This window comes from Dermochelys coriacea, chromosome 16 (assembly GCF_009764565.3).
Source record: "Dermochelys coriacea isolate rDerCor1 chromosome 16, rDerCor1.pri.v4, whole genome shotgun sequence".
Classification (NCBI taxonomy): Eukaryota; Metazoa; Chordata; order Testudines; family Dermochelyidae; genus Dermochelys; species Dermochelys coriacea.
In genome coordinates this window covers 2,836,647-2,860,867 of record NC_050083.1, presented here as the reverse complement: position 1 = coordinate 2,860,867, position 24,221 = coordinate 2,836,647, and the positions used below count along the sequence as shown (strand labels likewise).

General features: G+C 53.4%; 1 protein-coding gene across 1 annotated transcript; it reads right to left on the bottom strand.

The window, feature by feature from the left end:
- Positions 1 to 503: 503 nt before the first annotated feature.
- C8G (complement C8 gamma chain) lies at positions 504 to 19,590 on the bottom strand. The gene is made up of 7 exons (XM_038374873.2): positions 18,699 to 19,590; positions 15,817 to 15,956; positions 9,657 to 9,727; positions 8,485 to 8,586; positions 7,348 to 7,449; positions 4,793 to 4,831; positions 504 to 1,916 (listed from the first exon to the last, which is right to left on the bottom strand). Exons 1-7 carry the CDS (start codon positions 18,834 to 18,836, stop codon positions 1,903 to 1,905), a joined length of 606 nt encoding a protein of 201 aa, XP_038230801.1. The 5' UTR covers positions 18,837 to 19,590; the 3' UTR covers positions 504 to 1,902.
- Positions 19,591 to 24,221: the final 4,631 nt, after the last annotated feature.

Here is a 24,221-nt window from a genome sequence, read left to right as displayed (position 1 = left end):
AGGGGGGCAGGAAGTGAGTGGCACTGTCATGCTGAATAGGGCTAGTGCCTCCACGTGCAATGCTGGGTCTTCTCAGCTTGCCCTGCAGGTGGCTGGTGTCTCTGCAGAGGATGTGGTGCATGGCTGGTACTGCCCAAAGCAGCTGGTGCTGCTATGGAGAGGCACAGAACAACTTGCTGCATGTCTGCAGGAGATGCCCCATGGGACTGGCACCTCTGTGGATCCAGTACAGTGGCGGAAGGGCTGCATATGGCTGGAGCCATGGAGCAGGGGACTGTGGCACTTCAGGGGAGGGGGCTGCACATGGCCAGCATCATGCGGGGGGGGGGGGGGCTGCACATGGCTAGCACCCACAGTGCAAGGGGCTGCACCTGGTTGGCAGCACGGTGAAGGGGGCTGCCACCAGGGGAGGGGGTTGCACGTGGCCAGCACTGCAGCCGTGGGTACAGGGTACCAGTTACATGCCTGGGGTCGCTCCGGATGCTCTGATCTAAGTGGCAGCAGGGGTCAGAGTGGTAGACGGGTCTGTGCAGCGCACAGAGGCCCAGCTGGGTGGTTGAGCGGGGCCCTGATGCCATGGGGTTTCTCCTTTCAGCTTCAGCCCCTTGGCATTTAACCCCACGTGGGACTCTGGCTGAATGGACGTGTGTCCCCAAAACCCGGCTCTTCCCCAGATCAGCTGTTCAAGGCGTTGCAGGGGAAGTGCAGGGTGCCGCAGATCAGCCATGTTCAGGGACCGAAGCAGTGATAAGGGGACATGGCCGGGGCTGGGACCCACCCAGCCAATAGGGCAAGGGGCAATGGAGGCACCGCCAGCAAACCGGGTTGCTGAAGGGCTGCAGACTTGCTCATGCCTCCTGCCCCACAGGGTGAATGGCACTGAATGGCACAATGCTCCTGCAAGGAATGTCCTGCTGGGGCAGCAGGAATAACTCTCACCACAGGGGCTGGAACTGTATGGGGCCCCTGCAGGGGAGAATCCCACCTGCCCAACCCTCCTGGCACACTTGTGTCCTTTTCCCATCTGCAAGGAGCACAGGGGCCTCCCCAGCCTGACCAGCGTTTATTGTGGATTCCAGAGAGAGAGCGCGAACTGGGCATCTGCACCATGCCAGTCTGCACTGAGCCCAGCACAATGGGCACAGCCAGGCAATTGACAGGGGCAGTGCACAGGAGGTGGAAGCTGAAGGGTTACACGGCCATACTGCAACAGTGTAAGGAGAGCAGGGCTTCCTCATGGGGGCCCACAGCCCCTCTGGGGACAGCAACAAGAGCAAGCACCGAATCAGGTAAGAGGAGCGAGGCAGTAGCAGTGAGGTGCAGCTGGGCAGGGGATCCCGCAGGAGAGCATGGGGGCAATGATTGATTAGCCACTGGGCCAATGGGGCCCATGCCCAGGGGCCCTGGCCAATATGGGGTCCCCAGAAAAATGGGTGCCCTTGTGCCCTGACCCGCTCTGCCTGCCTGGTGCTCTTGCTGGCCGCACCCCAATCCCACTCCTTGGCAGGAGCACGGAAGGGGTTGGGGAGGACTGCAGGAGGAAGGGATGGGGAGCGGGCCCCACTGCTCTAGCGCAGGACCCCACAAAACCCAAATCCGCCTTTGTGTGGTAGTATCATGTGGAAGAGACATGAGCCTGGGGAGTGAGGGGGAGCAAGGGCGGGGAGTGAGGGGGAGCAAGGGCTGGGAGTGAACAAACACTAGGGTTAGGGCTACAGAGGAGACCCCAATCCCACCCCTTCATCACTCCCTTGGCCCAGCGTCCACCTGGAGCTTCCCAGCACTGGCTGAATAACTGGGCCACAGAATTCACTGGCAGCTCCCATGGCCAGGCCCCTGCGCTCAGTATGCCTGCAGACATGGCTGGTTGGCTCCCGCAGTCTCTGGCATTTCCCTCTTCACCTAAATCTTCGTTTCTGGAAAGCAAATAGAGAGGGGCTGAGGGGAGGGGCACCACCTGGGCACTGCCAAGGGCTGCAGCCACCTTCCACTGCCCTTCAGTCAGTTTTCCTCTGATGAGATAAGAGACGTCCTTCAGAGCCAATGATGGGGACTGGAGAAATGCCTCCTTATCCCAAAACATTAATGAGAGGGGTATGAGCCCCCTGCCCTGAAACGGACCCTGTTTCCCCCCTGCCAGGGAGCCCCCATCTCATGTGATCCTGTCCCCCATACTCCAAGGAGCCCCACCTCTTCTGACCCTGTCCTCCACGCTCCAGAGAGCCTCCCCATCTGACCCCATTCCCCATACCCCAAGGAGTTCTACCCCTTTTGACCCTGTCCCCCATGCCCCAGGGAGCCCCCTCATCTGGTCCCATCCCTTACACCCCAAGGAGCCCCACCCCTTCTGACCCTGTCCCCCATGCCCCAGGGAGCCCCCTCATCTGGTCCCATCCCTTACACCCCAAGGAGCCCCACCCCTTCTGACCCTGTCCCCCATGCCCCAGGGAGCCCCCTCATCTGATCCCATCCCTCACACACCAAGGAGCCCCACCCCTTCTGACCCTGTCCCCCATGCCCCAGGGAGCCCCCTCATCTGGTCCCATCCCTTACACCCCAAGGAGCCCCACCCCTTCTGACCCTGTCCCCCATGCCCCAGGGAGCCCCCTCATCTGATCCCATCCCTCACACACCAAGGAGCCCCACCCCTTCTGACCCTGTCCCCCATGCCCCAGGGAGCCCCCTCATCTGATCCCATCCCTCACACACCAAGGAGCCCCACCCCTTCTGACCCTGTCCCCCATGCCCCAGGGAGCCCTCTGTGACATTCTATATCTTGGGGGCAGGGTCGCCCTTAGGATTTATGGGGCCTTATGCACTATTATTAAACTGGTGCCCCTATGCTCCACTGAAGGCTGTCCCCAGCCGGCGCCGCTGACCCCAGTGTGTCGAGGGGGCACAGCTACCACCCCCGCCCACGGATCCCCAACCCCCCCACCTCTGCCATTGCTGACACACACGGAGCTTCATAGGCAGCAGATGCTGCGGTAGAGGCTCAAGGCCGGCTTCGCGCTGTCACATGGCGGCTGCATCTTGCCACAGCCCACGTCCCTCCTGCAGCCCCTTGCCACCTGGCTCACCACAGCATTTTGGCAGGAAATACCAAGCAGTAATAACATCAAAAATAATGTGTGTGTGCGTGTGTGTGTGTGTGTGAGAGAGAGAGACAGACAGACAGTGTGTTGGGGAGTGTGAGACTGTGTGTGTGTGACAAAGTGTATTGGGGGACTGTGACTCTTGTATGTGGGTGTGAGAGCCAGTCTGTGTGAGAGAGACAGAGTGTGTGTGTGTTAGGGAAGTGTGAGAGACAGTGAGCGCACTGTCACTTTAAGTCTCCCCCTGCCTAACATGGAAGTTTTGCTCCTCCTGTCCTGGCAGCGCCAGTCCTGCCAGAGACCCAGCGGCGCAGGCAGGCAGGGTCCAGGGCGGACTCCTCCAGGCGCGGTGGGCCGAGGCCGGGGCTGGGCCGCTGAGGAGCGAGGGAGGGAGCAGGGGAGAAGCCCGCCGGCCTCGTGCGGGGCAGGGGCCGGAGAAGGGAGGATTCCAGCCATGGCCAGTGAGGGGAATGGGGCCCCAGATTTTCGGATGCCCTCTGCAGCCATATATGCTGCGTATGCCGAAGGCCGGCCCTGCTTGGGGGAGAGTCCTGTAACCCCCATAGTCCTCATTTATACATAATTGTGATCTTGCATATAAAGCATGCCATGTAAGGTATCAGGTATCTGCTGAATGCCATTGTTCTATCTAAATCTGTGTATCATCAATGCATATGAAATTATATGAACTGTGTTGTATGGTTGTCACTAAAACATGCTGTGGTTTGGGAAGCACCCAGATACTAGCTCTCCAGGGTCAATGACAAGGGAAGAGGTGTGTGTGTGTTGCTTCACCTTGGGACTCAGCAACGCCCCCCAGACGTGCCTGGACTTGTGTTCTCCAAGCACATGGACTAAGGATGTAAAACAGAACACAGGGGCCCACTGCTGGGTCTTTCTCCTGCCCCCAACTTACAGGGCTGTCCCTAGATATTGTGGTCCCCTACACAGCCCCCCTGCGGGGGGGAAGGGGGCTGGCCCCAGGCCTCTGCAGGGGGGCATCCTCAGGCCTCTGTGCTGCACTCTATCGGAGGCAGGAGCAGGCTTAGGGGCATGGGGGAACCACCCCCCCCCAGCACGAGCTGGCGGAGCAGGTTGGGGCCGGGTTGCTCCACTTCCTGCTGCCCATTGTTTGCAGGTTGCGCCCGACTCCTGCTGCAGTCCCCCGGGGGCTGGAGAGGAGCAGGGGTGGGAAGAGGCAGGGCGGGGGTGCGGCAGGAGCAGGGGCAGCTTTCCTGGTGGGCTCAGCCAGCCAGGGGATCAGGCTGGCCACTGGAGCAGCACACAGCTACGTAGGGCACCAGGAAATTTGGGGCAATTTAGTGCTCCAAATTTCCTGGTGCCCTGTGCAGCTGCGTAGTTTGCGTATGGGTAAGGACGGCCCTGCCAACTTATGCTGCAAGCAACAAGGACATTCTGAAGACTGAAGACTCCAACAGAGGAGACTGGCCCCCCCCACATCTCACCCCATCCCCCCACCCCAGGGAGTCCACTCAGACACCAGTTTGTGGTCCATGGGGGAGCTGCCTGAGGCTGGCATTAGGTGACAGGAAGGAGACTTTTCCACTTCCTTCCCTCTGCTCTCCCTGCTGAGTTGGGGCTGCACAATCCTATCCCACCCGCTAGGCCTTGCAGGCTGATGGGGGACGTGGGGGGCACTTGTCCTGCCGGCCGGGTCTTGGGGGGTTGTAACTCACCATCGAGCAGATGAAATTGATCTGTGGACTCACAGAACCCTGCAACAAAGGCCACATGTCAGTGTCTAGCACCCCACCTGTCCCCAAAGCACAGGGCAGGTCCACTGCCCCACGCCTTGCGCTGATGTGAACTGGCATCGCTGTATTGAAGCGAATGGATACCAGCTACACCCATTTACACCTGGCCCATGGATGTGAGGGGCACACTGGGCTTTCATGTCAAGAGACCACGGGTCAACTGATATAGACCACAAGGCAAAGTGCCAATGAGTTGTCCCTAGCTCATGGGCACACACCCCTTACAACTCGGGCACACTCAGTAGCTCCTCTCCCCGGGAATTCCCAGGCTGGAGCAAATCCTGCTGTTTCCTGCCCACCTCTGCACTAGTGGGTCAGGGCTCCTTAGCCCACACCTCTCACAACCGCTCGCAGCAGCCTCTGGGCCTGCTCACCTGCTGCTGCTAAGAAATCATTGTGCTGCCCCATGCAGGCCTCGAGCACATCCTAAAAGGGCACAGTAGCTCAGGGCCATGGGAGCTTGGGGGCTCAGCTTTACCAACACCTCCTAAAATCGGCGTCCCAACTCCCTGACCAGCTGTCCTGCCACAACCTCCTTCTGCTTCTGTCTGGAAAGATGCCCACCAGCAACGACAAGTTCCCCAGTGCCCCCCACCCCATCTGAGTCTACACAGTGCCCCACAGAGCCTGCACTGCTTTAGACTCTGAGCTCTGGCAACCTTCTGTTTGGCCAGGTCCAGCATGACCCTCACCAGGGCCTTTGGGTGCTACAGTAATAATGCTTTACAGGGTGTTTCTGGGCTTTGATGACTCCCAGACTGCAGGTGGCCAAGCTAAGCTAAGATGGGTCCTCAAGCCCATCTTCATAGACTCACAGACTAAGGCCAGAAGGGATCATCCTTGTGATCATCTAGTCTGACCCACCGCTCATCACAGGCCACAGAACCTCACCCACCCACTCCTGTACTAGGCCCAGAACCTCTAGTTTAAAGCAGCAAATCACTCATGCCATAGGTGCCGACTCTGTGGGTGCTCCAGGAGCACCCACGGAGAAAAATTAGCAGGTGCTCAGCACCGACTGGCTGCCAAGCTCCCCCCTCTCCCACACGCCCCCCAGCACCTCTCCCCTGCTGGTGGCCCTGCTGATCACTCCCCCCCTCCCTCCTAGCGCCTCCTGCCCACCGTGAAGAGCTGTTTCACAGTGTGCAGTGCAGGTTGGTTTCAGGAGAGAGGGGGAGGAGCAAGGATGGGGGTGATCAGGAGAGAGGGAAGAACGAGGTGGGGAAGAGGTAGGGCGGGGGAGCAGGGGTGGAAAGAGGTGGGGCGGGGGCTTGGGGGAAGGAGTGTAGTGGGGTGGAGCGGGGACGGAGCAGGGGCAGGAAGGGGTGGCGTGGGGGTGGGGCCTGGGTGGAAGCGGGGTTGAGCACCTTCCGGGTAAAGGGGAAGTTGGCGCCTATGACCCATGCCCTAAGTTCCTTCTAAGCTGCGCGGCCGCGCAGCAAGCTATCAAGGGCCGTGCAGATGCATAGCGGGGAGAGGTGCCTCTCATCCAGCCCTGGAGCTGCCTCGGCCAGGGAGAGGCACCTCTCATAGAATCTCAGGGTTGGAAGAGACCTCAGGAGATCATCTAGTCCCACCCCCTGCTCAAAACAGGACCAATCCCCAACTAAATCATCCCAGCCAGGGCTTTGTCAAGCCTGACCTTAAAAACTTCTAAGGATGGTGATTCCACCACCTCCCTAGGTAACGCATTCCAGTGCTTCACCACCCTCCTAGTGAAATAGTGTTTCCTAATGTCCAACCTAGACCTCCCCCACTGCAACTTGAGACCATTGCTCCTTGTATTGTCATCTGCTACCACTGAGAACAGCCAAGCTCCATCCTCTTTGGAATCCCCCTTCAGGTAGTTGAAAACAGCTATCAAATCCCCCCCTCACTCTTCTCTTCTGCAGACTAAACAACCCCAGTTCCCTCAGCCTCTCCTCGCAAGTCATGTGCCCCAGCCCCCTAATCATTTTCATTGCCTTCTGCTGGACTCTCTCCAATTTGTCCACATCCCTTCTGTAGTGGGGGGGACCTAAACTGGATGCAATACTCCAGGATGTGGCCTCACCAGTGCCAAATAGAGGGGAATAATCACTTCCCGCGATCTGCCATGGCGGGGAGAAACTCTCTACCCCAGCCCCAGGCTGCTGTGGCGAGAAAGGGCTGGGGGGGAGTCCTCTCTCCCCATCACAGTCCCAGGGCATCTCGCTACCCAACCCCCTCATCCCTGGCCCCACCCCAGAGCCTGCACCCCCAGCCAAAGCCCTCTCCCCTGCCCGCATCGCAATCCTCTGCCCCATCCCTGAGCCCCCTCCCACACTCCCAACCCCTCGGCCCCACTCCCACCATACATCATCTCCATATCAGTGCACATAACAAAATTCTTTCCACACATGGATATAAACATTAGAGGGACCATTGCCTGTGCCCCAGGCTGCAGAGGAAGACGAAACCCCCCCATTGCACTGAGTAGTGTGACGACCAGGACTCACCATAAGTGGGGAAGTAGTAGGTGAAGTCCTCGTTCATGTTCATCTCTGTGATGCGCTGCTCGAATTTACCCATGATGGCGTCACTGACCCGGATGCTGCGTCCTTTGGGAGGGGTGAAATAAAGAGAATCCAATGGCAGGCACTGTGTTTGGCCCCAGGACACCAGTGACTGTGGAGAGTGGGTCAGGAACCATTCCATGGAATGTTTCTTGTCAGAAATGCCAATTTGTTGAAAGCGAAATTTTCCCAGGGAAAGGGGCAATTTTGACAAATATTTCCACTAAGAAATTTTTTTTTAAATTGTTGAAATGTTTCATTTTGATATTTTCTAAAGAAAACATTCCAGTTTCTCTGTTTCAAAGCAACTCTACATTTAGAGGTATAATCTACTTATACTAAAGAAACCCACATTTTAAATAGTCAAAATTTAAATGAAACATTTTGATTGATGCAGTCGACATTTTTTTCTGATGTTTAGTTTGTGAACATTTTCGAGATTTCCATTTTTTATCTCTGTTCTGGATGGGGCCATTTTTCAACATTTCAAACATGTTTGTGGGGCAGGAAAAGCATTTCAAGCCCAGCTCTAGCCCTAGGCTAGTGATCTTCCATCCAGTGTCTGGAGCCACCAGACCAAATTCAGCCCTCACATGAGCAAGTGTGATTCCTACTGCACAATTGAGCCCAGCCTCAAACCAAGACATTTGCAGCCTCCAGGAAGTATTGCTGCCACGTGAAATAGAATCAGCCCCAAAGCCCCACTGCCATCACATCGTCTCACAGCAGAGCCCTACCCCTCCGGCACAGTGCCACCCCTATGTGCGGGGAGCAGCTGGAGCACGAACAGTGCTGGTTCTGGACCCCATGGCTATAGCCCTGAACTAGGAGGGAGCAGCCTGGAGGAAATGCCCTATGACACAAGATGGGGTGCTGAGCAAAGTCACCCCAATCTAACCTGTAAGCAAACAAAACTTGGGGCAGCTTGTCTGGGCCCTACCCAATGAGGGCCACTAGTGCCTGCTGGGTCCAAACATTCCCCCCAGTCTGACAGCCTGCCCCACTGTGCCTCAGTGCCCCACCATGGGGAGGCAATTCCCCAGGGAAGCTAATGGCAAGGCCATGAGCCTGCACACCCACCATAGAGCTTGATGGAGATCTTCCGGAGCTTCTGGTAGTACAGGATGGCATAGCTGTTGTAGTCTGTCTCCCCCACCACCACATCCACGTTGCTGCCACGGCCTAGGAGCCAAAGCCATGGGATAGCGAATTATGGATTGGTCTCATGGTAGTGTGTAGGGACCCTGTGCAGGGACCAGGGACCAGGGCACCATTGTGCTAGACTCTGTACTAACTGCAGTGACACTAGCTAGACAAGAAAGGCTGGCCAGGGAGAGAAAGGGTGGTTCAGTGGTTACGGCATGTGCTTAGGACTCAGGACACCTGGCGTTGAGGCCCCACCCCACCCTGTGCTTTATGGGTGCCCTTGCACAATACAAGTTAGGGGCCCAAGTACTTTAAAACCCTGGTCCTTAGCCTGACTGTGCCTCAGTTCCCCATCTGTACAATGGGGTAATAGCCCAGCCCTGCCTCCCAGGGATATGTGAGGAGAAATACATGAAGAACTGTTGCAGAGTTGTTGTAGCTGTGTTGGTCCCAGTGTATGAGAGAGACAAGGTTGTGGAGGTGATTTATTGAACTAGCATCTGGTGGTGGAAGGGACAAGCTTGCAAGCTTCACAAGAAGAGCTCTGTGGAGCTCGAAAGCTTGTCCGGATAGGCCCATCAGTAGATGGAGGATATGGTCATCAGTGGCTATTAGCCAAGATGGTCAGGGACAAAACTCCATGTTGTGGCTGTCCTTAAGCCTCTGACTGCCAGAAGCTGGGAGGGGACGACAGGACGACTCAATGATTGTTCTGTTCATTTCCTCTGAAGCTCCTGGCATGGGCCATTGTCGAAAGACAGGATACTGGGTTAGATGGACCACTGGTCTGACCCAGTATGGCCATTCTTAGGTTCTAATACAAGCTACCTCCTTGTCTTTTCCATTACAGATTGTGAGATGTTCACATACTATGCTGATGGGGGCCAGAGAATTAACACGGGCCTCTCCATCCACAAGCTATGCCCTGATCATCAGCTGGAGTCCCTATGGGAACAAACATCAATAGAAGGGCAAACAACAGCTTGGCGAAGCAGAATTGCCCCATGCTCGCTAGCCTCCATATTTCCTGCCATGCTAATAACAGGCAGATCTGGGAGCTCAACCAGCACATGCCTTGCCTCTTCCAACCCCAGCTCCTCACTCACCTTTCAGGAGGAATTGCCCCTTGGCCTTGGTGGAGTGGTATTGCTGCTTAATCTCCCAGCATACTCCATCTCTGTGCATGTAAAGGGAGAAAGACAGCATGTGTGTTAGATTCCTCTGACCCAGCCAGAGAAAAGCCACCGCTTGGCAAGGACCTATCAAAGAGCAAAGGTTTCAGATGTGATGCATTCCACTCTCGTGGCTGCACCATGCTGCTGTTTTCTTTATTACCCTGGTTTACGTATTACTCATTTGCTGGTGTTACTTTTACACGCTCAAAACGTGTTACAGGGAGAGTCAATGCAGGGGGCAAGGTCTGTGTTCTAATATTGACTCAGCACTGTGGGAGCTTGGGTAAGTTACATAGGGCCAGAGTTTCATCTGGGTGCTGAGCTCTTTGGAAAATGCGTCTGTCATAGTGGGAGCTGCTGGGGGCTGAGCACTTGAAAACTCTGGCCCTGAGTTCTGAAATCTGGCCACACTGGCCTCTAAGTTAGTTCCCTCCATCCTGGGTGCCCAGCTTTAGACACCCAGGTATCTAATATCAGACACCTAAATCTCACCCAAAGTGAGGATGTGTGCCTGATCTGTAAACAGAGGCTGATAAGCCTCCCCCACTTTGCGAAAGGGCCTCAGGGACTATGGAGGCAGCTGTGCAATGAAGTGTTAATATGAAACATTGTTACGTTCCTCCTTTCTAAGTGCGTAGAGCACTGGGCTGGGACTCAGGAGACCTGGGGTCTGCTGCTGGCCTGTTGTGTGACTCTGGGCAACTCACTTTCCCACTCTGTGCCTCAGTTTCCCCCATCTGTACAATGGGGATAATGATACTGACCTTCTTTGGAAAGCGCTTTGAGCTCCATGGATGACAAGTGCTAGATGGCAGTGAGGTGGTATTACCTACCTGCCAGCATTACCCACACACTGTGGACAGCCTTCATTTAAACAATAGAACTGAAAGTGCCAAGAAATGTGGGTTTCTGAAGCAGCCATCATTTTGACACCCCTTATGGGATGGGGAAGGGGGCTGGGCTAGGTGTCTGGTGACAGTTTAGGCGAAGAGAGTCATAGAATCATAGTATCTCAGGGTTGGAAGGGACCTCAGGAGGTCATCTAGTCCAACCCCCTGCTCAAAGCAGGACCAATCCCCAACTCAATCATCCCAGCCAGGGCTTTGTCAAGCCGGGCCTTAAAAATTTCTAAGGATGGAGATTCCACCACCTCCTTAGATAACCCATTCCAGTGCTTCACCACCCTCCTACTGAAATAGTGTTTCCTAATATCCAGCCTAGAGCTCCCCCACTGCAACTTGAGACCATTGCTCCTCGTTCTGTCATCTGCTACCACTGAGAACAGTCTAGATCCATCCTCTTTGGAACCCCCTTTCAGGTAGTTGAAAGCAGCTATCAAATCCCCCCCCATTCGTCTCTTCCGCAAACTAATCAATCCCAGTTCCCTCAGCCTCTCCTCAGAAGTCATGTGTTCTAGTCTCCTAATCATTTTTGTTGCCCTCCGCTGGACGCTTTCCAATTTTTCCACATCCTTCTTCTAGTGTGGGGCCCAAAACTGGACACAGTAGTCCAGATGAGGCCTCACCAATGCCAAATAGAGGGGAATGATCATGTCCCTCCATCTGCTGGCAATGCTCCTATTTATACAGCCCAAAATGCCATTAGCCTTCTTGGCAACAAGGGCACACTGTTGACCCATATCCAGCTTCTCGTCTACTGTAACCCTTAGGTCCTTTTCTGCAGAACTGGTGCCTAGCCATTCGGTTCCTGTAGCAGTGCATGGGATTCTTCCATCCTAAGTGCAAGACTTTGCACTTGTCCTTGTTGAACCTCATCAGATTTCTTTTGTCCCAATCCTCTAATTTGTCTAGGTCCCTCTGTATCCTATCCCTATCATCCAGCATATCTACCACTCCTCCCAGTTTAGTGTCATCTGCAAACTTGCTGAGGGTGCAATCCACACCATTCTCCAGATCATTAATGAAGATATTGAACAAAACCGGCCCCAGGACTGACCCTTGGGGCACTTCGCTTGATACTGGCTGCCAACTAGACATGGAGTCATTGATCACTACCCATTGAGCCCAACAATCTAGCCAGCTTTCTATCTACCTTATAGTCCATTCATCCAGCCCATACTTCTTTAACTTGCTGGCAAGAATACTGTGGGAGACCATATCAAAAGCTTTGCTAAAGTCAAGGAATAATACGTCCACTGCTTTCCCCTCATCCACAGAGACCTGTTTCAGGGCCTAGCAAGTCATACACTAGCTGGCTCTAAATTAATATCCACAGCTACATGGTAGTGAGTTCCAAGCTAAACTCCCACTGAGGTCAGGGTCACTAGGGAGTATAGGCTTTTGGGTGAAGTTCTGGGCTCACTGAAGTCAATGGTTTTTTCATTGACCTCAGTGGGCCCAGGATTTTAGCAATTGTTTTTATCACATTACATCAAACATCCCAGGGAAAGAAGTGACCACATGTATAGCCAGGCACTGCCTGACCTCTGGCTCACTTGCCAGCTCCGAACCAAAGATGAGCCAGAAAGTGCCCGGAGGCAGTGCCCTGTGCGCTCACGCAAAAAAAAGGGAAAGGTCAGAGAAAGGCACGTTTGGGGACACTATGAAAGGGAACGTGGCCAGGAAATAATGAGCAATCCCCCTCCCCACCCCCAGCCAAAGCACTGAAGAGAATCAGCCTGCAAGGCCTGTGAGTGGGTATGACATTCTGTATCTTGGGGGAGCACCCTCTAACCCCCCCATATTCCTCATCTGTATATAATCGTGATCTTACGTCTAAAGCATGCCTTGTAAGGTATCAGGGGAAAGGTTATGATCTGCTGAAAGTCATTTATCTATCCATAGATGTGTATCATTAATGCATATGGAGTTATGAGATTGTGTTGTATGGTGGTCACTAAAACATGCTGTAAGTTGGGGAATCAGGCAGATGTTAGCTCTCCAGAGGCAACAGCAAGGAAAGTAACCAACAGCCGGGCAGGATGTCAAACAACCCATCAGCAGCCATTGTCCAGCAAAAGAGCTACAATTCAATGACTGACCTGCATGAGGCTACACCAGGGATATTATTCAACCTTGCCTGGAGACTCAGCAATGCCCTCCAGACATGCCTGGACTTGTGTTCTAAAAGCACATGGACTGAAGGTATAAAACTGAACACACGGGGCCCAGGCTTGATCTTTCTCCTGCCCCCACCTACGCTGCAAGCAACAAAGGCACTGCGAAAAAGACTGAAGACTGCAACAGAGGAGACTGGCCCAGATTTAAGGGACAAATCTGTATATTAAGGACTGCAATACCAGTGGGGTGAGAAAAACTCCTTAAACTAGTTGTTGCCCAGTCTAATTGGGTTGAGAGGTTAGGCTGCTTGGTTATATTTTATTTCTTTTGGTAACTAACTCTGACTTTTTGCCTATCACTTAGTATCACTTAAAATCTATCTTTTATAGTCAATACATTTGTTTAACTGTTTATCTTTACCAGTGAGTCTGTATGAAGTGTGTGGCAAATCTGCTCCGTTTTGCAAAGGCAGGTGTATGTCCACTTTCCATTGATGAAGTGGGGAACCAATTAACAAATTTGCACTATTCATCTTGAGCAGTTCAAGCTGGTATATTCCTGGGGTACAGTGCTAGGAGCTGGGGGATTTGGCTGGTGCCTTTCTCTGTGTGATTCATGAGTGACTCTGGGAGCATTCATGCAATCTAGCTGGGTGTGGGGTCTCCACATGCGGTGGTGCTGAGTGATAACAGCACCTGGAGGGGTTTGCTGCTGGTCACCAGCAAGGAGTGTGAGAGACAGCCCAGCTTGGAGAGAGTTCAGGGAGCACAGCGATCCCACAGTCCCAGGCTGCAGCCAGGGATCCCATCACAGTGGGACTGTACTTGAGGTGTATGCCTCAAGGGGACAGATGCCTGCCTGCAGCATCACCACACTACACACAGGAGTAGGCTGAGGCTTTGGGGGAAGGGTAGTGCGGTGACTCCTTTGGGCCTGAGTTTTCAATGTGTGTGCCTGTGCACACATGTGTGTTCATGTGAATGCGTGTGTGTGTGCCATGGGTAGCATCGTTAGGCCCCCAAGCTGCAGCGTCTCCTCCCTTACCAGGGATAGTTTTTTCTCTCTCCTCATATTCCAGGTTCTCTCTGCAGGCAAATACTCACCAGCAACCACACACCACACAACAGAACCACTAACCCAGGAACCTATCCTTGCAACAAAGCCCGTTGCCAACTCTGTCCACATATCTATTCAGGGGACACCATCATAGGGCCTAATCACATCAGCCACACTATCAGTGGCTCGTTCACCTGCGCATCTACCAATGTGATATATGCCATCATGTGCCAGCAATGCCCCTCTGCCATGAACATTGGTCAAACTGGACAGTCTCTACGTAAAAGAATGAATGGACACAAATCAGACGTCAAGAATTATAACATTCAAAAACCAGTTGGAGAACACTTCAATCTCTTTGGTCACTCGATTACAGACCTAAGAGTGACTATTCTTCAACAAAAAACTTCAAAAACAGACTCCAAGGAGAGACTGCTGAATTGAAATTAATTTGCAAACTGGATACAATTAACTTAGGCTTGAATAGAGACTGGGAGTGGATGAGTCATTACACAAAGTAAAACTATTTCCCCATGTTATTCCCCCCCCCCCACACACACACACTATTCCTCAGACGTTCTTGTCAACTGCTGGAAATGGCCCACCTTGATTATCACCACAAAAGGTTTTCTTCCTCCACGCCCCCTCCTGCTGGTAATAGCTCATCTTAAGTGATCACTCTCTTTATAGTGTGTATGATAAAACCCATTGTTTCATGTTCTCTGTTTCATAGTAGCAGCCGTGTTAGTCTGTATTCACAAAAAGAAAAGCAGTACTTGTGGCACCTTAGAGACTAACAAATTTATTAGAGCATAAGCTTTCGTGAGCTACAGCTCTGTGTGTGTGTATATAAATCTCCCCACTGTATTTTCCACTGTATGCATCCGATGTAGTTCATGAAATCTTATGCTCAAATAAATTTGTTAGTCTCTAAGGTGCCACAAGTACTCCTTTTCTTTCTGCAGGCAAAGGGGCTGGGAAGTGACTGAGATTCTCCTCTCCATTTCTAATCACGCCAAAGCAGCCTGGTGGGGTGGAGGGGAATCTTGCCTTAGCAGGGTGGGCAGCAGGTAACACACTGGCCCAGTGCTCCCGGGCTGCAACGCACTCTCTGCATTACCAGCTCAGCAGTGACCCCATGTCTTGCCTTCAGCCTTAATGGAGGGCTTTGTTGCTGTGGGCCCCGAACAAGCCCAGTTCTTAGCCACGTGTGCTTGAGCCCACTGAAGTCAAGCATGTGCTTTGTAAAATGGGGCTGAGTCCTTTTGCTTAAAGCCAAGTATGTGCTTAATTGCTGTGCTGAATCAGGGCCACACTTCCCAACCTCACCGCCTTCCCTTCCAGTTTGTTCTTCTTTTCCTTGAATGAGGAGCTCCCTGCAGAGGAACTGCAAAGGCGGGCCGAACCCTACACACTGGGCGGGAATATCTTCTGGGTAGAGCCAGACAGAAGCTGTTTGCAGGCCCTGCCATGGGGCCCCCAGACTGCTGACTTCACAATAGAGGTCCCTTCGCTGCAGAGCCGCTGCCACCCACAGGAGACTCAGAAAAGCTGACTGGAATTAAGAGCTTTAATTACAAGCTTTATTTTCAAGCAAAGTTCACAGTTTTCCCTTGGCACTGGTGCGAGGTAAGGAGGTAGCCACCTGTCTTGTAGTAATTGAATGGAACGGGTGAGCATAACTGCAGTACCTATTTGAGAACACTAGGAGGTGCTAAGGAAGCTGCTCAAAGGAAGCAGAACAAGCTGCAGTGGAGCTGCCAGTGCTTTGGAGACGGGGCACTGGGGTAGCACGGCACCTCACACAGACAGGCATCAGCACCACTGAGCTGTTGGTGCTCTCACACGGGGAGTCAGGCCTGGTCGCCTGGGGTGAGGAAGGGCTGCAGCTGAGCCCCAGGGGTCATAAAGCAGGTCCTACAAGCTGGGCTCAGAGCACACAGCATGGGAGGTCAGGGTGTCTGATCCCAGCTCAGCCTCCCAGCCCAACACATGTTCCTCAATGGGCCACTTACAGTTTCCGGAAGGTACTGATGGCCAGCGACTTTCCTTCAGAGGCAGACACCACCATGGTTGTTGCTTCCAGCTGGTGATTATATTCTCTTAGGTAGTCACATTTGGAGGCCACACCAACCAGGAACCACTTCCCTGAAAACTACAAGAGAAGGGGGGTGGCACAATGCAGTCATCTTTGCCCCATCCCTCCCGCAGCAAGGCAAAACTCTGGCTGCTGCTGGGTCTTGAAGCAAGGATCCTGAGGAGCCAAAGGCAGGAGCTGCAGCATCTGAGCTGGTGGAATCTCTCCCTCTCATGGCTGATGGTGGCAAAAGTGCTTATTGGTGACTATCCATCGGGGCAAGACCCTGACATATAGGCTCCGAGCTCAGCTCCACACACTTACACAAGGAGCGGTTTTAGGGCACCGTAGTTTTGGCGGAGGTGCTGTCCCCATGGGCTTAACAAGTGCCTGCTTCCCCAACTGCCAAATGAATTACACAAGGAGCAATGGATTGGGTGCAGGTTACAGTTAGGCAAAAATGCAGAATTCTTTTGGGTGACATTTGCAAACAATATTTATAGTTTTGTTCCTGGCTACTTCGCAGCCCCCCAAATTTTGTTTTTTGACCCTGCACCTCCAACGTGCTCATGAAATGACACTTCTGGCATCAAAACACATAGACACGCCGCTGGACACTGAACCATAATTTCTACATCTGTTCTCTGAAATGCTGCAGTTTTTGTTTGAGTGTCTAAATTACAGAACTGACCAGATTCTGAGCAAAAAAGTTAAATTTTGTGAGATTTCAGCTACATTTATCCTATTTCTCAAAATAGAAATTAAATGCACAGATCTGATGTTATGACACATACATAACAGTAGCAGCTGATACCCTCCCTGAGACGAGGCCCCATTGAGCATGGGGCTGTACACGCCCAGGGAGAGGCAGTCCCTGCCTCAAAGAGCTCACATTCAGGGAAACAGGGAGAAGAGCTGCCTAAGCTCACAGGGCACAGTAGGAACTACCACCTGGATCTGCTGTCTCAAAGACTAGTGCCTTGCCCACTAGCCCTGTGCAGAAACCCCCCCCCCCGGGGGTGATAAGGTTATCGGGGGGCTCAGGGCCGTGGCCAGCCAGGTAGGGCAGGGCAGCAGTGGGGAGAACGCGCAGGCCTGGAAGTCCCCAGTAGTTGGGGCAGGGGTACAGCCCAGCCCTGCCCCAGCAACAGGATTCCCTGCACTCTCCTTGCTGCTGCCCTGGCCTGGCCCGGATACCCTGCCAGCCCCAGCCCCAAGTATTTTAACCCTCCGCAGCCTGTGGGAGTGAGAGGCTCTTGGCAGGGGGAAGGGCAGGTGAGGAGCCCCAGGCCACTCTGCACCGTGCTGCCATGGGCTCCTCCAGGGATGGAGCCAGACAAGTCCTGCTGCTGCCCTGGGTGTGAGCTGTCTGCACCCCTTGGTGAGTCACTTTCTGCCCAGATTTGAGGAGGCTGTTCTGTGACTCCCATGGAGAAGGGGGTGCAGCAGAAAAAAGTTGGGGAACCTATGCTTGAGGCCAGTCTGCTTGATAAGACAGGCCTGATCAGTATGGCGCTGGGGCCCCAGTTATCAATGTTGCCCTCTGGGTGGGAGTGGGGGTGTCTGGGCAAAGGGGGGTCCATGGCTGGGCTCTGGTGGGCAGATATCTGGGCAAGGGGGGGCTGTGGCTGGACTTTGGCGGGGAGAGACATGGGTATCTGGTTCGTGGGGGCCCTGCAGCTGGGCTCTGGGGGTTAGGGGGTTGGGTGTATTGGCTTGGGGGGGCATGGCTGGGCTCTGGGAGGTGGACAAGGGGGCAGAGAAACAGGAACTGGGTTGTCATAGGGTTTTCTTTAACTCTCTACTCCTGGGGAGTTGTTGTGTGTGTGTGTGTGCAGAATTTTTAATTTTTTGACCCAGAATGCCCCCAGGAGTAGGCATATAGTGTGGCCAGGGCTTGGGAAGCCTATTGCTTGGGCTGGTGGCCAGCCCCTGGCATAAGGGCATCACAGTGGCCTCAGGGCAGCTTGTGGGGACTTGGATTCCCTTCCTCCACCCACAGCTCTCCAGCACAAAGCCCTTTCCCTGTGGCTTTGTGGAGGGAGGTTGGATCTGGCCCCATGTTTCTATAGCATCTCCCAGCTGTAGCTTTCTAGGCACCTCAGCAATCACACAGGAGCTCCCTAGGGACTGCAGCAGGTTAGCTGTTGAGATCCAGAAGCTGGGGCAGGGGAAAGCGCTGTCTTTCCACATGTCCTTTCTCTGTTTGTCCTCAAGGGCACGTGCACCCCGCTGCCCGCCTAAGAAACACCAGGCTGGATCAGGAGTGCTGGAGACTGGGCCCCTGGCTGGGGTTCTCTGCGGATGGGCATACCACAAACAGCAGCAGAGTGAACTCCCCTCCTAACCAATCTCAGACCCCTGCAGCACACACACACACCTAATGGCCCCCTGAGTACTTAGAGTCTCTGCTGAGGCTATGGGGGGGAAACTGGGTGAGACTGCAGACCACTGAGTGTTCAGCATGTTCAGCTTGAGGAGCCTTGGGACCCTTCACTGACACCCTGCTGAGGTACCCCCAGTGCATCACAGCCACAGAGGAGATTTCAGCCCTCCTAAGCAGTCCAGAATCTTTAGCATTCACTGTAGCAGCTCGTGCTTTTCACTCTGGAGGTCCCCGGTTCAATCCTGATTGAATATTGTCCAAGATAGCAGCCATCACCCAAGTCCGTCTCTTCGGGCTGGGCACCAGAGCAGAAGGGCAAACCCAACCACCTGCCTGGCAAGTTATGGAGCAGGTGAGCAGCTCTAGGACAGAGGACCCCCTGGGGAGCTGTGCCAGTGCCTGGGATGCCCAGCGTTCCCTAGTCTCTCCCTCACCTGCTGGAGGTCAAAGTTCTCCTGTATCTTGATCTTCTCAAAGTGACTCTCCAGGGCTGGGGGCCTCCTTTGTCTCTTCCCAGGAGCAAGTGAAGCAAGAAGGAGCATGAGGAGCAGGATGGGTGCAGCAGACACCATGTTCTCTCCCCAAGACCATCTAAGCACCTTGGTAAATCCGGCTGTGGTTGGTGAGGCCCGGAGGGAGGGGAGGGCTGGGCTGGTTGGTTATTAAGCCACTCTGCTTCTCTTACTGGAAGTGACCAGAAGCAAATCTCTAGGCTGTTTACATAGCGGGGGACTGTGTTACTAAAACTCCACCATCCCCGCAAACTATGACCTGCACAAGGGAACAGCCGTGCAGTCCAGGAGTCCCTGAACATCCAGGCAGCTCTCCCAACCCTTGGTCACGTGTCTCAGGCCTCTCCCCAGCCCAGCATGCCAAAGGTAACATCCCATAATGCACCTCCCTGTGCAATACTCTGGTAGAGCCAGAACCTGAGTTACCTCGTGCAGAGGGAGAGCTGAGCAGCGAGAGCCATGCTGCTGCACACTGCGAGAAGACCGGGAAGAGCTGACATTGACTTCCTACAAATGACAAGTGACAGAGAGACCACCTGGGGAAAGGGGCTCACCTAGCAAAGCCAGAAACTGGGCTGACTTCCAGCAAGCCTAAGGCCCACACTCAGCAAAGCACTTCAGCACATGCTTCAATCCAACCCTAGTCAGCACTTAAGCACATGCTTAACTGTAAGCACTGAAGGTAATGGGGCTTCTTTGCTGACTGGGATCCTTCTAGCTTTCACTTCAGTAAAGCAAATTTTGCTCCACCTTCCTGGTATTTTCTCTGAATTACTCTTCCTGGTATTTTCCTATATTACTTCCTGATGTCTGGTCAGCTTTATGCCAGGAAGCATGAGGACTGCTAACCTGGAGACTTATCACTCAGGGGTGGCAGGTTTGTAGAAATTTTGGTGGTGCCCAGAACCCGCCCCCACCCAAACTCCACCCCCCACCTGCCCAAGGCTCTGAGAGGGAGCTTGGGTGGAGGAGGAGGTCTGGGGTTCATGCCCTAGGCTGGGGCAGGGGATTTAAACAGCCTGGCTGTTTAAAAATAGCCGGAGCCTCGCGAACCAGCTGAGCGGCAGCGAAGCAGCGGAGCAGCGGGGACAGCAGAGCAGCTCACAGCAGGAGTTTGCCTGGGAGTTCGCCTGGAGCGAGCCCAGTGAGGCTTACATCTTGCCAACGTCTCTGAGGAAGCTCCGTAGTAGGTAGGTGATATGGAAGGGGGGAATTCAGCTGTTGTGACCTGCACTGGATGTGCCATGTTTGTCTTTCTTCCACAGGACAGAAGCGACTTTGTCTGTACAAAGTGCAAGCTGGTCTCCATATTGGAAGAGAAGATTGAAGGTCTGGAGCAACAGGTAACGACCCTGCGTTGTATACGAGAGACTGAGGATTTTCTGGACCAAACTCAGGATAGCCTTCTAGGGGCACAAAGCTCTAAAGATGTAGAGCAGGTTACACAGAGGAGCCAAGAGGCCAGTGAAGAAGCTTGGCAACATGTGACCTCCAGAAGAGGTAAGCGGAATGTCCGGGTTCCAGTAACACAGACACAGGTAACTAACCGCTTTCATGTTCTCTCCACAGGTACCAATGCGGAGAGTGGACCAGATGATATGTCTGGGGGGAGAAAGCAGAAGGAGACTCCGCTGGTTGGGAGGCATGAGATGCGATGTCCTGAGGTTGGAGGTTCCACGACCACCACTCCCAAGAGGAGAAGGCGGGTGGTGGTGGTCGGGGACTCTCTCCTCCGGGGGACTGAGTCATCTATCTGCCGCCCTGACCGGGAAAACCGAGAAGTCTGCTGCTTGCCAGGGGCTAAGATTCGTGATGTGACGGAGAGACTGCCGAGACTCATCAAGCCCTCGGATCGCTACCCCTTCCTGCTTCTCCACGTGGGCACCAATGATACTGCCAAGAATGACCTTGAGCGGATCACTGCGGACTATGTGGCTCTGGGAAGAAGGATAAAGGAGTTGGAGGCGCAAGTGGTGTTCTCGTCCATCCTCCCCGTGGAAGGAAAAGGCCTGGGTAGGGACCGTCGAATCGTGGAGGTCAACGAATGGCTACGCAGGTGGTGTCGGAGAGAAGGCTTTGGATTCTTTGACCATGGGATGGTGTTCCATGAAGGAGGAGTGCTGGGCAGAGACGGGCTCCATCTTACGAAGAGAGGGAAGAACATCTTTGCCAGCAGGCTGGCTAACCTAGTGAGGAGGGCTTTAAACTAGGTTCACCGGGGGAAGGAGACCAAAGCCCTGAGGTAAGTGGGAAAGCGGGATACCGGGAGGAAGCACAGGCAGGAAGGTCTGTGAGGGGAGGGCTCCTGCCTCATACTGGAATGAGGGGCGATCAACAGGTTATCTCAAGTGCTTATATACAAATGCACAAAGCCTTGGAAACAAGCAGGGAGAACTGGAGGTCCTGGTGATGTCAAGGAATTATGACGTGATTGGAATAACAGAGACTTGGTGGGATAACTCACATGACTGGAGTACAGTCATGGATGGTTATAAACTGTTCAGGAAGGACAGGCAGGGCAGAAAAGGTGGGGGAGTAGCACTGTATGTAAGGGAGCAGTATGACTGCTCAGAGCTCCGGTACGAAACTGTGGAAAAACCTGAGTGTCTCTGGATTAAGTTTAGAAGTGTGTGCAACAAGAGTGATGTCATGGTGGGAGTCTGCTATAGACCACCGGACCAGGGGGATGAGGTGGATGAGGCTTTCTTCCGGCAACTCACGGAAGCTACTAGATCGCATGCCCTGATTCTCATGGGTGACTTTAATTTTCCTGATATCTGCTGGGAGAGCAATACAGCGGTGCATAGACAATCCAGGAAGTTTTTGGAAAGCGTAGGGGACAATTTCCTGGTGCAAGTGCTAGGGGAGCCAACTAGGGGGAGCGCTTTTCTTGACCTGCTGCTCACAAACCGGGTAGAATTAGTGGGGGAAGCAAAAGTGGATGGGAATCTGGGAGGCAGTGACCATGAGTTGGTTGAGTTCAGGATCCTGACGCAGGGAAGAAAGGTAAGCAGCAGGATACGGACCCTGGACTTCAGGAAAGCAGACTTTGACTCCCTCAGGGAACAGATGGCCAGGATCCCCTGGGGGACTAACATGAAAGGGAAGGGAGTCCAGGAGAGCTGGCTGTATTTCAAGGAATCCCTGTTGAGGTTACAGGGACAAACCATCCCGATGAGTCGAAAGAATAGTAAATATGGCAGGCGACCAGCTTGGCTTAATGGTGAAATCCTAGCGGATCTTAAACATAAAAAAGAAGCTTACAAGAAGTGGAAGGTTGGACATATGACCAGGGAAGAGTATAAAAATATTGCTCGGGCATGTAGGAAAGATATCAGGAGGGCCAAATCGCACCTGGAGCTGCAGCTAGCAAGAGATGTCAAGAGTAACAAGAAGGGTTTCTTCAGGTATGTTGGCAACAAGAAGAAAGCCAAGGAAAGTGTGGGCCCTTACTGAATGAGGGAGGCAAGCTAGTGACAGAGGATGTGGAAAAAGCTAATGTACTCAATGCTTTTTTTGCCTCTGTTTTCACTAACAAGGTCAGCTCCCAGACTGCTGTGCTGGGCAACACAAAATGGGGAAGAGATGGCCAGCCCTCTGTAGAGATAGAGGTGGTTAGGGACTATTTAGAAAAGCTGGACGTGCACAAGTCCATGGGGCCGGACGAATTGCATCCGAGAGTGCTGAAGGAATTGGCGGCTGTGATTGCAGAGCCCTTGGCCATTATCTTTGAAAACTCGTGGCGAACGGGGGAAGTCCCGGATGACTGGAAAAAGGCTAATGTAGTGCCCATCTTTAAAAAAGGGAAGAAGGAGGATCCTGGGAACTACAGGCCGGTCAGCCTCACCTCAGTCCCTGGAAAAATCATGGAGCAGGTCCTCAAAGAATCAATCCTGAAGCACTTAGAGGAGAGGAAAGTGATCAGGAACAGTCAGCATGGATTCACCAAGGGAAGGTCATGCCTGACTAATCTAATCGCCTTTTATGATGAGATTACTGGTTCTGTGGATGAAGGGAAAGCAGTGGATGTATTGTTTCTTGACTTTAGCAAAGCTTTTGACACGGTCTCCCACAGCATTCTTGTCAGCAAGTTAAGGAAGTATGGGCTGGATGAATGCACTATAAGGTGGGTAGAAAGCTGGCTAGATTGTCGGGCTCAACGGGTAGTGATCAATGGCTCCATGTCTAGTTGGCAGCCGGTGTCAAGTGGAGTGCCCCAGGGGTCGGTCCTGGGGCCCGTTTTGTTCAATATCTTCATAAATGATCTGGAGGATGGTGTGGATTGCACTCTCAGCAAATTTGCGGATGATACCAAACTGGGAGGAGTGGTAGATACGCTGGAGGGGAGGGATAGGATACAGAAGGACCTAGACAAATTGGAGGATTGGGCCAAAAGAAATCTAATGAGGTTCAATAAGGATAAATGCAGGGTCCTGCACTTAGGATGGAAGAATCCAATGCACCGCTACAGACTAGGGACCGAATGGCTCGGCAGCAGTTCTGCGGAAAAGGACCTAGGGGTGACAGTGGACGAGAAGCTGGATATGAGTCAGCAGTGTGCCCTTGTTGCCAAGAAGGCCAATGGCATTTTGGGTTGTATAAGTAGGGGCATAGCGAGCAGATCGAGGGACGTGATCGTTCCCCTCTATTCGACACTGGTGAGGCCTCATCTGGAGTACTGTGTCCAGTTTTGGGCCCCACACTACAGGAAGGATGTGGATAAATTGGAAAGAGTACAACGAAGGGCAACGAAAATGATTAGGGGTCTAGAGCACATGACTTATGAGGAGAGGCTGAGGGAGCTGGGATTGTTTAGTCTGCAGAAGAGAAGAATGAGGGGGGATTTGATAGCTGCTTTCAACTACCTGAAAGGGGGTTTCAAAGAGGATGGCTCTAGACTGTTCTCAATGGTAGCAGATGACAGAACGAGGAGTAATGGTCTCAAGTTGCAATGGGGGAGGTTTAGATTGGATATTAGGAAAAACTTTTTCACTAAGAGGGTGGTGAAACACTGGAATGCGTTACCTAGGGAGGTGGTAGAATCTCCTTCCTTAGAGGTTTTTAAGGTCAGGCTTGACAAAGCCCTAGCTGGGATGATTTAACTGGGACTTGGTCCTGCTTTGAGCAGGGGGTTGGACTAGATGACCTTCTGGGGTCCCTTCCAACCCTGATATTCTATGATTCTATGATTCTATGATTGGGGTGCAGGCTCTGGGAGGGGGTGTGGAGGGAGGGGGTGCAGGTTCTAGGAGGGAGTTTGGGGATGGGAGGGGGCGCAGAGGTGAGAGCTGTGGGGTGTGGCTGCAGATGAGGGGTTTAGGGTATGGGATGGGCTCTGGACAAGAGTAGGGGTATAGGGGTGAGGACTCTGGAGCTGGGAATGAGTGCTTTGGGATGTGGGAGGGGTTCAGGGTGAGAGGAGTGTGGGGGGTGAGGGCTCTCTGT

What these genes read in the sequence shown, in the direction of transcription:
- C8G (XM_038374873.2), bottom strand. Translation starts at nt 18,836, where the DNA reads ATGGTGTCTGCTGCACCCATCCTGCTCCTCATGCTCCTTCTTGCTTCA. An exon ending in ATCAGTACCTTCCGGAAACT is followed by an intron (nt 9,728 to 15,816) that starts GTAAGTGGCCCA and finishes TTACATGCACAG; the next exon opens with AGATGGAGTATGCTGGGAGA. An exon ending in GGGGCAATTCCTCCTGAAAG is followed by an intron (nt 8,587 to 9,656) that starts GTGAGTGAGGAG and finishes TTTGGCTCCTAG; the next exon opens with GCCGTGGCAGCAACGTGGAT.